Genomic DNA, 15,771 nt, shown 5'->3' on the forward strand with positions numbered 1-15,771 from the left:
GAACCATCTGGTGTTTATAAAATCCTGATTCACCTCACTTCCCAGCACTCATCAACCAACACCTCTCCCTTTCAAAAAGTCTGCTAATCAAATGATGGTGCCTCTGAATGTCAACGAGAGCATCACAGTTCTCCAGCAGCCTTGACGACTCAGGACAGCAATAGCTGTGTTAGGACTTGCATGAGGTATACACAGACGAAAAGCCAGAGATATAATCAGCTGAGCATAGGGACTGGTATTGGTTTAAGCATAAAGCTAAAGATGGATGAAAGGGGCCTCCTCGTCTGAGAGGGTCGATATGAGACCGTGGTGGACAGCGGTCAGATTGAAAGGCTTGTTGAGAATGGCCCTACAGGCTATTAAGGGTCCAGGGCAGGTTGTTAAAGTGGAATGCAAGGTAGAATCAGGTGTAAATCACACATCTCAGGTCTGACTGAGGGTTTATGGAGTCACACTGTCAGACAGAGCACATCTTTGAAGGCACTCAAGAAAGGAGCACTTGAGATCCATTTGGAGTCTTATTAAGAGAACAACTCCATACGTAGGGCCTCCCAACAGCTCCAAACGAGCTGGGATGGTATATTCTGAATCTGAAATGTTTAGTCATCATACTGAAAAAATATTTCACAGTGGCTCCCTCACAGAAGAATGGGAGTGTTTTCATTCCAGAAATTCATCAGCTCTGTGCCAGGTAATACGGCGGCCAAATATCCCTCTGTGAAGAATAAATTCTCACTTACCAGGAGTGCCTTAATCTAAGAGTCTGAAACGAGGTGTGGGCAATAAGACCTCAAACTGAGGAGAAAGAATCACTGAAGAGATTTTGTCAAAGATGAACAGTAACCTACCACATGCACATAGCCCTCGCTGTCCTCTGTTAGAACCCATCCTTCCTCTTGAACATCATCCCCATCCTCCTCTAACATCACTTTTGTTTGGCTTTTATTATTTGGTAGAGACAGTGAAAGAGTGACAGGAAAGGCAGGGAAAGAGAGAGGGGATAGCATGCAGGAAACGGCCCAGGCTGGCCTGAATAGAACTCGGGCCTCTGCGGTATGTGGTACACGCTCAACTCTTTAGCTCCATACCAGACCTCCAGAAACATCTACCCACCATTAAGATGAGAGAGCCTCTGGAGAGAGCTACTCTGCCTCAACCGGTAACCCCTCATCAGACACATCACTCAATCCCACAGAGATTCGGTTCACCCAGTGAGAACTGACACGAATCTGAGCAAATGATATATATCTCTGTGACTGCCGATGACGACACTCGAGCAAAGAACCAAAAGGACAACAAAGACAAAAACAATAACAGAAATAGGAACATTTGCTAGACTGACTTGAAAGGCCAAGTTCAAAGGAATATGGAATTGCGGTTGCATTGCATCATATGAGGGCACCCTGAGTCATCTGCTGCCAAGGCCACTACAGCCCAACCTGCAGTCGAGCGTTCACCCAGACACAACAAAGGCTCAAACTCCATTGATCTTGTTCATGAATTTAAACATCACCTCGGAAAAACCTCAACTGTAAATTCATTGGACACAATTTAACAAAGTCCTACAAGAATCGTAGTCTTTTTGTTGAGAATTTCATCATAATCTGACATCCGTGTTACGAGCAAGGTTCTCCCCCCCCCCCCCTCAATTTACCCTATCACTTGAAAAGATGAAAAATCTCAATGCCTGAAGCTGTGTAATTCAGAGGCAGAGTGAGGCTGGATCATAAAGGTCTAATTTAGACTGTTTTTCGTATGCATATCTGCCAGAACTCCCCCCCTGATCGCCACACAACCCCCACAGCAGACTAAACACAGGGTGTTTCCCCCCAGTGCAACCATAATGACACACTGCTATTTCTGCCCCAGCATCTGGAGGAGTGCAGCTCTACTAACTGCACACTTCTTTATTTGACCCCCCCTCCCCCCCCTAAAATCTTGTACGCTGATGGTAGGGCAACATTTTACAATCAAGTCTCGGTAATTCTTTGTTGTAAAATGCCTTTACAAGTGTTGACCACAACTCTCAAGGTTGTGAATGAAACGATTTCCAAAGAGCCCGGAATTCGAGAACGGAATTACATCCAATCTGTTGGCAGGAAGGGTACTATCTCCTCCAGCAGTGCTGGAGCACATGGTTGATGACCATGGGAGCAGAGGGCATGCACATATTAACTCACCATCAGATACCTCACTCTGGGAGGACATGGGATACGGATGTCTTGAATGAGGAGAATCAACCCTTGTGTGGTGTTCATAACTGTTACTCACCTACTGATTGTGAGTCTGATGGACAATACAGCCTTATCATTTACTGTAAACTAACCCCAAATTTGCACCTTGCTGGGGTAGATTATGGGTATTTATGGTAAGACATTTTTAGACCTCCACATTATTTGAGTTTACATACAATGCATCACTTCAACCAGTTGAACTGCTCTGTATTTCTTTTCTTTAACTACACTTTGACCAGAGTTTCTCTGTTACCATAATATGACCCAGTCTGCAGAGCACATGGGCACATTAAGGCACCAGGCCCTCTAAAAATGCTAACAGAAGTCCCACAAACCACTACCCTGGTCTTTGAGGCCAACTGGTTAGGGACACTCCCTTTAAATGTATTTGTATTGCTTTTGCTGTCCAGACGTAGACAGGGAAAAAGGGATGCTATACACTCCTGACTCCAGAACTGTAATATCATATACAGCATATTCTTTGTTTCATAAACAAAGAATAGCCAAAATATGCTATTGTAACATGCTATTAACATACTAACAAATAACATGACCATTATTTACATTTACATTTATTCATTTAGCAGACGCTTTTATCCAAAGCGACTTCCAAGAGAGAGCTTTACAAAGTGCATTGGTCACTGATCATAACAACGAGATTGACAACGAAAACATTGCGAGTAGCCAAAACATGAAGCACACATTGTGAACAACCAAAGTAAGTGCCAAAGGGAAGAACCATAAGAGCATGTAGTTAAACAAGTTACAATTAAACAACATGAACTGCTATAAGTGCAAGTGTACCTGTGAAAAAAAAAAAAAAAAAAAAAAAAAAAAAACAACACTAATACAAACAATATATCACAGCGAGTACAAACAATTTTAAATCAGTTACCACTAACCACAAGAGCAACAAGTCTCTGAGCAAGAGTCATTGTGATCCTTGAGGAAACTAACATCGGGTCAAGCGAACCATTCCTAAGTACCGTTGTACTCCCGGAACAAGTGCGTCTTGAGCCTTTTCTTGAAGGTGGAGAGACAGTCAGTGTCTCTGATGGAGGTGGGGAGTTGATTCCACCACTGGGGGGCCAGACAGGAGAAGAGCTTGTGTTGGGACCGGGCGGTCTTGAGCGGTGGGACCACCAGGCGGTTGTCTGAAGAAGACCGTAGGTGACGGGTGGGGGTGTAAGGCTGCAGGAGAGACTTGATGTAGACGGGTGCAGTCCCGTTCACTGCTCGGAAGGTCAATACATTATGTTAGGTAATGTTAAGTTTAGAGTCAAAGTAATTACATAATTTGATCCTGTCCTACCAAGTATTCTCAGGAAAGAGAAGTTGTGCTGCATTACCTGCTCCTATATGACCTGACTGAGAGGACAGGCTCTGATTTAGGTCCATTTGGAGCCTAGGGCACTTCACAGAGCTCCAGGTCTGACAGGCTAGCAGTCCAGGCTGTCAGCTTTGAAAGAATCCATTCTGAATTAACTTCTAAATTAAACATAACCGGCATTAAACAACAAAACATTAATGCAAAAACAATTAAAGTCAAAAATTAAAAAAAGGGTGGGGGCAAAGTTTTGCTTTTAAGTTAAACGAAGAAGAATGCATAAAATAAACAGAATTAATAGGGTCTAATTGCATCTATAATTAGACACCTCAGAGACACAAAGCTGTGTCTAATTAGAGCAGCTAGCGGAAAGCAAGGAAGTGAATGAGAGAATCTAGCTAGGAGTCTTGAAAGGCGAGCAGCAAAGGACAGGCAGAGCTTCCCTGTGAGTGGAGGGGCCTTTGCCACCTCAAGGTTACAACACAGCCAGTCTGTGTGCCGCAAATGAAATACTCAAGGAAGACATAAGTCTCATTAACGCCTATAAAGGACATCCCTAATAAAATCCCAGGCCTGACATGTAGGAGCTCTCCAGTGATGGCTGATTAATTGCTGGTGCAAATGAAAGCTGGAGAGAGAGCTGGGGCTCCGTGGGTGTAATTTATCCTCCTCTGTCCTGTCTTGTCCTCCCTGCCTGGGGAGATCCAGCAGGAATACGGGGGCTTGAAGAGGAGAAGGAGGAGGAGGAGGAGGAGAGAGCAAGGGGGGGCTGTCTTCACGTCCTCCTAATGTGTGGAGGATATCATGTTTAGGTGGCGGGTGAGATCATCTATTTAGACTGTTTTGGTGATAACAAGCTGGAAGTGTTGACACCAGGGAGTTTCAGAGAAAAGAATATTCCCATAACAGGTTATAGATTGATAATGATGACCATAACAGGCTCTGTGGAAGAAATATGGTGACAGCAAGATGACCCAAAACATATCCCCTGCAGCCATACATCACATGGAGATTGTGCTTATTTCTTGACAGCCAGTACCATAATCCATCACTGATATAACATCCCAGATTGTCTGACATGTGTGTTTCATCATTGCATCATATTCGTTTGTCAGATCCAAGTTTATGATTAATAGAGTGCTTTCGATGCCAGGGAGGGTATATTTGTCAAAGATATGGTTAATGAGAGACTAATTACCTCAGTAAAGGGCTTTGATGCCTTGCCTTTGATCATCTCCAAATCTGACTGAGCTGGATTTATCATTAGTAGGATGGACTTTAAGAATACCTGGCAGTATTGGGTCTTGTAACCTCACAGCCTAGGGGAAGGACAGTCAGGGGGTGGGGGAGGGGGGGGGGGACGGGTTGAGGACAATCTGTCCCCGAGCATCAGAAGACTTTCTGGGTCTGGGCCCACACCCGGCCTCAGGCAGCACTATGGGGCCCTGGTGTATGTAGGCCAGGGGAGCGTTGGGAAGGATGAGGGGAGGGTGCTGCTCATCAGATCAACATCCAATAATAAAGCGACCTCATCGTCGTCATCGCTAACCCTTGTGACAGCGGGCCGGCCGTATGGAGGCAGGATGGGAGGCAGGATAGGAGGCAGCATGTGTCAAGAAGCGTTTGACAGCTGGAGGAGGAGCAGCTCCAGCAGCGAGCGCCAGGCCTAACGAGACGCTCCCGCTCCCGCTCCCTCTCCCAGACAAGCCTGACAGGCTGGTCTCACAGACAACTAACTCAAGCAGCCACATCACCCATGTGCTAACACGGAGTAGCACAGGCGTAGGTACAAGAGGGAAGCGCAGAGGAATGTTAACAGGGGACACACGGAACAGTGCCAAACGAACGCATCACAGACAGGTTATCAGCGAACCAGCAGCAGCACAAACGTGGGCGCGAGCATGCTTAGCGTTGAAACCACAGACACACTGACAGATTCAATGTCACTCCAGTTGCTGGGCTTGGGAGTGCTGCTGTATTAGCCCACTCCATAAAGACTGCATGTCATGAGAACTAGCAGGCAAATGTCGGGATTGATGATGATTTAAAAGGCTGTGTGTGGAGATGGTGCATCTAAAAGGCTCCTGTCAGAGCGTCTGCAATATGGGGTGATGCATCCCTGTGTCACCTTCAAATGAGCCTCTTCCTGACTGAAAGCTTGATTGGACCCATAAATACCAATTCTAATTACATCTGCAGACACACACCCATCCCCTAGCCCCCTCCATACCATCCTGAAAGTGTTGAGAGTAAACCAAGTGGCCTTCAATGCAGTTTTGCATATCTTCTCTGACTCATATGTCTTTGTGATGGCTTAATATTCCATAATTATGCCTTTGTAAACGTCAGTTGGCTGGGCTGGCCGGGCCCGGTAATGCATAGCTAGCCGTGGAGGACGGCAGTGTTTTCCTGTAGATTGCGTCGGTGTTGTTGACATGAGAGGTGATGAATCTTCGGAGGTGACCTACCCACACAAAGAGTGATGGCGGGAGGCGAAAAAACAAAAAACCAACACCCGTCTCAGTCTGACGTCCTGTTCAGTCTGGGGAATCATTACACACAATTACGTATAATCTCTGTACAAGGAATACCTGGCACCAGAAACATGGCATCCATCACCCTGATAGTTTGTTTACTCATAATTCATCATTCTAATTTCTACATAGTTTACAGTATGAGACTCCAGATGATACATTTACATATTAATGTCAGTGGAATGTGAAGAGTTTTACTGGCAGGTGCCTTCCTCAAGGGATTCTGGCTGTCATTAAACAAGCAGTTGTGGAGTAAACTGCCTCCCATTAAAACGTGTTCAAGCTCTATTGCACTTAATATAAGCACAATAAAAAGCAGCTCTTCATTTCACTTCTGATTAATTTGACACGACAGCCGAAGGGGTCAGTCTGCTGCGTGCGTCCCTCAGCTGTCTCCTGAGTCGTGAAGCCTTGCTGTTAGGTCGTCTCCCTTCGGTTCCAGCTCCACCCCAGATATCTGAATGCTCGCCAGATCGCACTTTTGCTACGTCATGTTTTCCTCAGGACTGTCACAATTCTGCTTTCCCTACAGATGTGAAGCCAGAAAGGGCTGTGTAAAATGTTTTCAAATAAAATTGCTTAGCAAATGCAGTCCATGCAGGATTAGAAGGTGAACACGAAGCAGTGCAGAACTAAAACCTAATATACAGATGTAGAACATTTGAGATTACCTTTTTAATAACATTTGTCATGAGAAAGTCTGTTTATTGATATCAAGTCTGTTTATTGATATCAAGTTGTTGTTGAGTAAAACCACCAACACGAATCAATGAAAACAATCAGACACGTTGATAGATGTCTGAGTAGGTAAATCAAGACAATAGTATGTCTTAAAGGAATATGCCTGCATCTGGGTTGCTAGCTATGACCAACATAAGCCTCTTTCAAAAGTTATACAATCTCTATGGCAAAACATCCCAGCCTGCTGCTTATACTGTGACATGATTTAATTACCAGTCAGGGGATGACTCTGTGTCTTAAACTCTCATTATCTGACCGAGCACATTGCTGGGTGAGCTGGAACATGTCAGATTTGGAGCACATGAAAGGCTAAACGGCAGTCTCTGTGGCCGCATGTGGCTAGCAATCACACTAAACCAGAGGGTGTCAAGTCAAATCAGCAGTCTGATTTTCATCACACACACAAAATCAGAATCAAAATACATGGCCTTTCGCTCACATTTGAACATTATCATTTTCATCAGACACATGCCAGACACACAGTTAGAAAACAAATTCTTAATTCTAAGATTTAAGCGACCATGACCCTTCAAAGACTGTTTTCTATGCTACATTTGTGTTTAGTTTTTATAACAAGGAAATACTGAGTTTTAAATCAGTATATTTGTTGCTTGAAACACCCATGTGCAAAAAAATACTGATCTGTCAATATAGAAAGGATTTTCTCACCAGATGTAGCTGCTTGTTGATTAGATATCCTAGATACTGTAAGTTTTATAAGTAGATACAGTATATGTTGATGAAGCCAAAGTGGAACTTTGACCAGGCAATTTGGCTGTACTCGCAACTGAAAATATTATTTTCAAAAAAGTACAGAGCAAATGTATTTCAGACTTTCTGATTGCATCCACCAGAAAATGTACTTCAGGATCCATGCTACTGTACAGCCTTTATTGTTATGCTACAGTAACTGAGTATACTTATTATGGGCTGCTTTCAAACAGGTTCAGTAATCACAATTTGACAAAGTCACATTATAAAAGTCCCTGCATCAGCGAAGACCTAAAATTATCTAGCAATATGGAGGAGGAGTCCTGATTGCAGTGTTTACTTCCTGCTACATGTGACAATGTGATAAGACTGAGTCACACATTGTTTGCCGCCAAACCTTTCATTTACTGCTAACAAAAAAACAGGACAAATCAGAAAATCTTGAATGTGAAGTGGTACAAATTAATACGCCCAGAATGATGTGGGGTTATAGGGAAATCTGAATTAAATTTGCATTTTAAAGTCATATTCAAAGTCAAGTATGTGTTCTGACAGCATCTGCAGAATAACATTTATGTTTGGACTTCTTCTCTCATCTCACAATATTTCCTTTTTACTATACTCCTAGAACATGTTACTGTCAGTCCATCTTAAGTCTAATAAAGTGAACAAGATAATCAGACTGCCTTGCTCCAACCCAATTACTGACAGGCCGTATTCTCAGGCTTGGGAAATCATCCTTAGTTCTGGCAGTGCCTTTGTCACAAAGACCCATCCTTGCTCTCACAGAAGACACAATACTCCTGTCTGCTCAACCACAACTTCATGCTAAATAAATAATTTACATCTCCCATAGCACCCCATCTACATTTTCCAATAAAACTCTAAATTGATGGATGTCATCTTACTGCTCACAGGCCATAACTCCTGCTGGTTTCTAATAACAGTGTGTTTGGTTTTTATTAGGTCTAGACATCCTATTCTTTATAATGCCATCCTGAGGCTTGGACTGTTTGCTTTATTGATATTGGTTTAAGACAGTAGAAAGTTACCCTTGGAGGCATGAATCTGCAAACAATCGGTTTAGAGGACAAGACTGTTTTCACATTGGAGAAGGACGAGGTTGACTGCAGGAAGGAGAGGCAGGAAGAGGGCATAGATTTGTTGATGGACTGTAAAGAATAACCACATAATAACTTTCACAGACATACATTTCTGGGATATTTTTGGGCTCATGACTGGTAGCCAAACTAAACATGTTAAACAAAGGTTCGAGGAAAAAGTAAGCCTATTTAACAATGCTAACTTTATTCACCACCATTATGTGCCGAGGAAAGGCATTCAAAGCCAAATCAAAGACGGTCTTTTTTCTAAGAACACCATTTTCAGAGCCATGTAAATGTACTCCAAACAAACAGCCACAGTCCACAATTGTGTTAAGCTCCACTTGTGAGAAGGTGCACGCACAGACTGAATATTTAAGTCCATACCCTGTCGTAGAGGGCAAAATCCCATATGTTCCAAATGTTAAATGACAGACACTGCCATGAGTGGAACAACACATGAGTTTAAATAGCTTTGTTGGTGAAAACTCTTTCCCATTCATTCTGTTTTAGATCCCTGTGAAGGGAAATCAATGGGCCTGACTTGGTGGAATTAGATTAACATTGTGGAGGGGGTTTAGTGTTCAGGATGACTAAAGGACACGCCAGCAGAGCAGATGAGGGGGGACAAGGAAGACGAGAGCTCCCTACCTGAGTCCAGACGGTTAAGGATAGACTTCTGCAGGGCTGCAATGCTAGAGATAAACAAAATAAATGCACAGGAAAGCTGCTGGTTCTAAAAGTATTAATTGAATTGATTGACTGACAGGGTCAAATACCACAAAGTTTCATTATGACAAAATGACTTCTGACAATGAAATATCTGTTCAAACGGCTCATAGCAATGATAAATCCTGTTCAACGTAGGTATCCAACGCTTGTACTGGACCACTACGATCCTGATTGGTTGTTTGGCAGAATACTTGCTTTCCTGGTTAAGCAGGATTAGCCCAGCTATAGGACCAAAGTCTGTATTTTCCTCTTCTATCCATCTCTCTGTCCTCTTAGGAGGATGAATTTAGGTTTCCTACTCCCATTAATGGCATGGCCTTACTGTCACCCCTCAACAATGTTGCTCAAGTCTGAGAAGCAATCAATAGGCTCCTGGTTTAGGCTGACTGATTATTATTGCTTGGGTTGCACACTGCTGATGGGTTTGACAATGACAGATTAGAGTAGTGTGTCTGAGAGTAATTAAGATAGGTCTAGTGTCAGGCTGATAACTCACAAACTCAATGCCCCTAGGCAGGCTGCACAGCTCCATCATAGCCCTCTGTCATGTAAACACTGCTCAATTATCTTATATTTCACCTTGAGAAATTACATCAAGTTTGAGTTGTGCCAAATGTTGATACTGTTGTATGCACTATTTTATGAAGTCCCCTTTCTTTATTTTGTTGTACTGTCATTTGCACACATTGTGCCACTGCCAAGGCAATTACTCCCTATGCAATACAACCTATAATAACTGCTTTATTGGACTTTACAAAAGAATTAATGGAATACAAGTGGTAGATTGTTGTACCTTGAAGGACATGATAATGACTGAAAGGGATTGTGTTGAGTGATGAAAGAAGAAGTCTTGTGACGTACGTCTTGAGGGTCTACAAGTATATGTGAAACTATATTGTCCCCTTTCAATTCTCCAGCAGTTTAGGGTAAATACCCATTTTCCAGAAGCGAGCTGGCAGTGTTGGCAGGTGGAGGGTAGAGGTGCCGTGCCCAGGTCCAGTCAGATCCGGCTGTGTAAGTGGATAATATGTATGCCATTCCAATCGCTCTGTATAACGGCATCTGCTAAGATAACAACATCACTTAACCATGATGAGCCGTGTCTGCAGAGACTGCAGCACAGAAAAGAAAGCAAATACTGAATATGCTTTGCCCTGACAGTTTCTTACACTGCTCTGAGCCCGTTTTGAAGGTAACTGTCTGAGGCCTTTTCCAAGAGGAGAAGGTATTTCTAATGTGTTGAAGTGACGGTGCAATTCTAGGTATGCTGTGCCCACTTGCCAGCAACTACAGATTGAGTCTTACAAAACCGAGGTGTTTGGATTAGAAATGATAAAGTTGTAGAGCTTTCACCTTCAATGCTAGTCAACAGTTGAAGGACGCCCTGAAGCATTCTTGCATTTAACCTTCTAGACATCCTCGTACTGCATCTCCCTTTGATTCCACGACTTAAGTTATGATTACGGCTGTAATACTATTACAGTTTTATCTCAACACTAACATGAAATGGCTTGTCAAGTTCTTGACCTGAAATAGTGCTTTTAAGCATTCCACGTTCTGGTAGTTACCAGTGGCTTAGCGTTTCTGGGAAACATTTCTCTGTAAACTTCATAGCAGCCAAAGTGTCCTACATCTTCATCAGCAGGAAGAGCTGGGCTGAGCTGGTACTCATCCTTGAATGGCGTTTGTGTTTGCTCCATCAACCAAACTAATGTGCACTCCATGTCCTACAAAAACAAAAACACAGCTATTCCATTTTCTTCCGGTGATGTACTGACAGAGGCCAGGCTGGACAATGCAGAGTGCTCCCTGTAATCCAGGACAGGGGAAAACAATGTCATATTCATACTGAGACATCAGTTCTCCTCATTACCACAACTCTACCATGAATGGAGGCTTCTGTCCTCACAGCCATGAAAGAAACCCTCATCAGTCTCTCACTTCTAATTGACTGTTTACTACAGATCAAGAACCACTGTTCTGATGCAGCCCTCAGCAACATTCCCAAACTCGGGTTAAACTGGAAATTCCAGCCATGAGACTTTGTAATTTGTTTGTAGTGTTTATTCATCACATTTTTCTTTATAAAAATACTTCCAAATGCTTACAGGGACAAGGACTTCAACAGCTATTACCTTTGACCCTGACATTGCACGTATTTATTGAAGCTAGGGGCTATCTGTGTGCTGACATGGAAGGTTGGAGTGTGTTCCCTGCTTGGAGGGAGCGTCACTATGTCTTCAAGAGGCAGAAAAGCCTACAAGGTCAAAGACAGGGAGACATTCTCCAGGCTCCGCTTAGCACGGCTCTCTATAAACACTGTCGTCCCGGTGACTGCCTTCAACCTGTTTGGCTTGGGAAGACAAATACAACAAAGCGAGCTCACTACTCACTCTGAGTCTAAAATTATACAACTGCGAGAGCTTCTTCCCGTTAAAACTACACAGGAAAGGAGAGCAACAGTGAAGGAAAGTGGAACGTGAACGCACACATTAAGCGCACACACTCAAATGGACAAAAGCACACACAAATGAGTATGCATGCTGTATGCACACAAACAAAATGCACACACATACAGACACACAAGGGAACAACACACAGAATTAGAGTCTCAAGCTCAATAAAATACTGCTTGGGGCTTTGCAATCTTCTGTCAACTCTCAGTGATCGTAGCAACACAAAACTGGATGATTTTATTATATACGGTAAGTCATTGCTACTACAGTACACAATCTCTTCCACAAGCTGCTCAGAGAAGAGATGCCAGTTCTGTGGATTATTCTGTCTGAAACAGCAACATCAGCTGCCACAACATAAAATAGTGGCGTACATTATCTCGCAATTATGAAGAGGGATATTAAGCACAGCGTAATGTAATTTTAATGAGCTATAAATTCAATTTCTTTAAATAGAACAGTGTATTATTGTTACAAATGATGTAGTGAACCCAACGTAAAATGCGGGCCATGAAATACTTCACAAGCTGGCACGTATTAGGACTATTAGCCGGGGTGTCAAATTTAACTCGAAAAAGGATAAGTGTCTCTCATGGCGAGGTTTTTGAAAACTGCTGTATGCGATGTGCACCAACAGCAGTTCCAACATGATACGATACTATAGTGCCAGCCAGCATTCAGAAGCAAAAGATGAACAAACAGAGAAGATGTGCAGGACACGTGGACAACACAAAGCCAGATATCTATCAGAACTAGCCCAGTGGGTCCCATTTCAGTTCATCAAACCCCCCATGGCAGGAGGAAGAAGCATCAGGAGCAAGAGAAAGAACATCTCCCCAGTTTGCTGTTTTCTAAACCAACCCCTTCATGAACCCTGAGCCAGTCATCCACAATCGGAAGGCAGGATCCCACATTTTCGACCTGTACGACCAGCACGGCGTGCGGTAACGGCAGTGTGTTTCCGGTGTTTGTGCAGGAGCCCTGTCTGTCAGCAGCACCTAAGGCTCTACAACAGGTTGCATCGATCCACTTCAGCGTCACTCACTGCTGATGAATGAGATCAGCCCAGGATCACAATACGAGGAATTACACAACCCAGTGAAACAGCATGATCGCACTGCAGCTGATATGGCTCATAACAGACATCGCCTCTGGAAAAACACACAGATTAGAAATGCTGTCAGTGTTCAGATTGTTTACGTTTCATGTATTATCGAAGCAGATCATCGCAAAACAGATGAACCAAGGTAGTGTGTCTCGGCTTTAGTTATGAGTCATCTTCTTCCTACAGTATCATCTGCACAGTCCTCCACATCCACTATGAAGAATGAAGCTACTTCTTTTCTACATCTATTGTCCTTTTATGCTTTAGCATACCTAAACCAACCAATCACGTCACAGCTAAACCTCCTTGGCCTGCTGGGCCAGATCTTCACATCCACTCAGAGCTCCAGTTTCATACTTACATCATCAAAATATTGAGCTATTCAAAAGAGAGGAGTTGTCAAACAGCATACTGGCTGTACAGGTGTTTTGAGTTCAGTGGTCAACCCTCTCCTTGCTGGCAATGTGTTGGTGCAATGGCAATCAAATCAATGAAAAAGATCTGCAGTCACATGACTTTCTTGGCTTGGAACATTATTCGCTCACAAAAAACTGCATTAATCTTTAAATGCTGCAATGCTTAGCGTATTGAGGCATGAGCTATTGTGCATTTGTGGGGACAATCTGATATGTAATTTTGAGGTGGATGACAATCAATAGAGACAGGGAGATACACTCCACAATACAGCAGATGCATTTCAAAGGCAATTCAACATTTATCAATTTAAACCAACAGATATAATTCAATTTCAACCTATGGTGGTATTCCATACAGGGACTAAAGAGAGAGAGAGAGAGAGAGAGAGAGAGAGAGAGAGAGAGAGAGAGAGAGAGAGAGAGAGAGAGAGAGAGAGAGAGAGAGAGAGAGAGAGAGAGAGAGGGGATGAAAGAAAGACAGTGAAAGAGGGAATGAGAAGAAGAGAAAGACTCAGTTCCCACAGGGAGCATATAAAGGCATAATCTCAACATGCAATATTCAAACATGTTTGAAGTAGCCTGAGACCTGTTGCTATTGTATAAAGATAACAGATAACCAAGAAACACTGAATCAATTTCAAAGTTAATCTCCTTTTGGCTCCATCAAACCAATATTACCAATACAATGTAGTTTCCAATTGTTAAAATACGTCAAGGAGCTGGATGCAGCCAATTCGGTTATAGTATGACCTAAATTAGTTCATACAATGAGAATGGCCGTATACTATATTTTGGGGATTATTGTAAATAGCTTATTTGAGTCGTGAAGAGATCGGGAATGGGTTTCGTGTACGAGGGAACATTTTGTTAATGATCTTTCAGCGCATCTGTGTGGTGAAAAAGCACAAGTCCGTCAGGTTCTGAACTCACATCATTGTTGACAACCCTTGAAGGACTAAACTGTCTGACACTACCACAACGAATGAACAGGTTGAATGATATACCAACACAATTCCCACCATTCACAACTCTTTAACGACAAAAACGCAGCAAAGTGGCTAGATTCTGGGTAGTCTATCCAAACGTCATGCGCCTAACCTGTTCACGCGTCGGGCTAAAGGACAGACTCACGATGGCACCGCTGCAATGCGTGTTTTTCATAGCGCATACCGGTTTCCGCACATAACACATTTATTTATAATAAATAATTACACTAGGTTAATTCCCCGTTAAAAACTGGATTTAAAGTTAGGTCGTGTTTTATTTGGACTCCGAAGTCGAGTCGTCACGCAAGAAGTTAAAGACTGGTGTTGGATTGCCTATAGGTTGGTTAGTCTAGTGGACACGGTTTCACAGAAAGCCTTTCATTATCTATGGATTGGCAGTATTTTGGCGCAAAATTAGGACGTTGGGTTTAGACTTTCTCCAAGCTACAGTAACACGGCACTTTTAGTTTATGTTCCAATACACTACTGAGAAACAGTGTGCAGAGGTAGCCAATTCGAGCCATTTTAAATCGACAGAAATGTGCTGTATTTATAGGCTAATATATTTCTTAAAAACTGAGTAGCAGAACAGATTTGGATTAAGGAAATAAGAAGAAAAGTGACGATGCTTTACAGTAAAATGATGCGCATCCGTGCCAGCTCGACTCAAGTTAAACAATGTTTTCCTTTCACTTTGAAATCTGTTATTACATGTTTAGGTGGAAACGTAGTGCAAGAAAACATACCTTTCAGAAGAAACGCTGCTGAAATCACGAATATAGATAGAGAAAAAGTGAGAGATCCGTTCCCCGTGATCGCCATGTTGGACACCTGCTCGAGACTGGCGGTGCTAAATCACCTAGAGACGGCCATAGGATGAGAGTGGAAGGAGGGAGCAAACAGGGAATCTGCTGTCAAATGAGAAACCGACAGTGACATTTGCCATCTATCGTGGCAAGCTAGCTTCTGTTTAAGATTTAGCTAAATTTAGTTTTTACAGGCTGCGTGCATTCCATAAAAGAAGCATTGAAATCGGTATTTGTAATGGTCTTTCCTTGAATGTAATATGTCACAATACATCTGCAGCCTCTAAATAATTTAGCCAAATTGATAGAAGCAATTATGGGATTATGTTGGAGTTTACACTTTACTATGGTTTTGGGTACAATCGTTTTAAAGACATTCAGTGATTTATGAAGTTCGGTCTTGATCGTCACCGTTGTGACTCATAGAGCGCCCCCTGTTTAATTCTGGACGAATCATTATTACTGTAATAAGACTAATCAAAATAGAGGGGAAAAGAGTTTCATCTTCATGGGAAGCTGGGTAAATTGAATCCATAGCCCCCACACCAAGACAGTCTGTGTGCGATAACTGGTCCTGCATTATTCCTGCATCCATCCTGTCCACTCTGGCTAAAGGAGTG

The 15,771-nt window shown here is 42.8% G+C and overlaps 1 protein-coding gene across 2 annotated transcripts in view; it reads right to left on the reverse strand.

The window, feature by feature from the left end:
• Window positions 1–15,218, reverse strand: part of cadm1b (cell adhesion molecule 1b) — a 74,831-nt gene extending 59,613 nt beyond the window's left edge. Inside the window, exon 1 of one of the 2 annotated variants that reach the window (XM_062472834.1) lies at window positions 15,092–15,218. In XM_062472834.1, the coding sequence (XP_062328818.1) occupies window positions 15,092–15,167 (76 nt within the window). In that variant the 5' untranslated portion in view covers window positions 15,168–15,218. The remainder of the gene's footprint in view (window positions 1–15,091) is intronic. The other variant, XM_062472835.1, reaches the window with a different exon arrangement.
• Between the last annotated feature and the right edge of the window lie 553 nt (window positions 15,219–15,771).

The sequence above is a fragment of the Osmerus eperlanus genome, chromosome 11, assembly GCF_963692335.1.
Source record: "Osmerus eperlanus chromosome 11, fOsmEpe2.1, whole genome shotgun sequence".
NCBI classification, from domain to species: Eukaryota; Metazoa; Chordata; class Actinopteri; order Osmeriformes; family Osmeridae; genus Osmerus; species Osmerus eperlanus.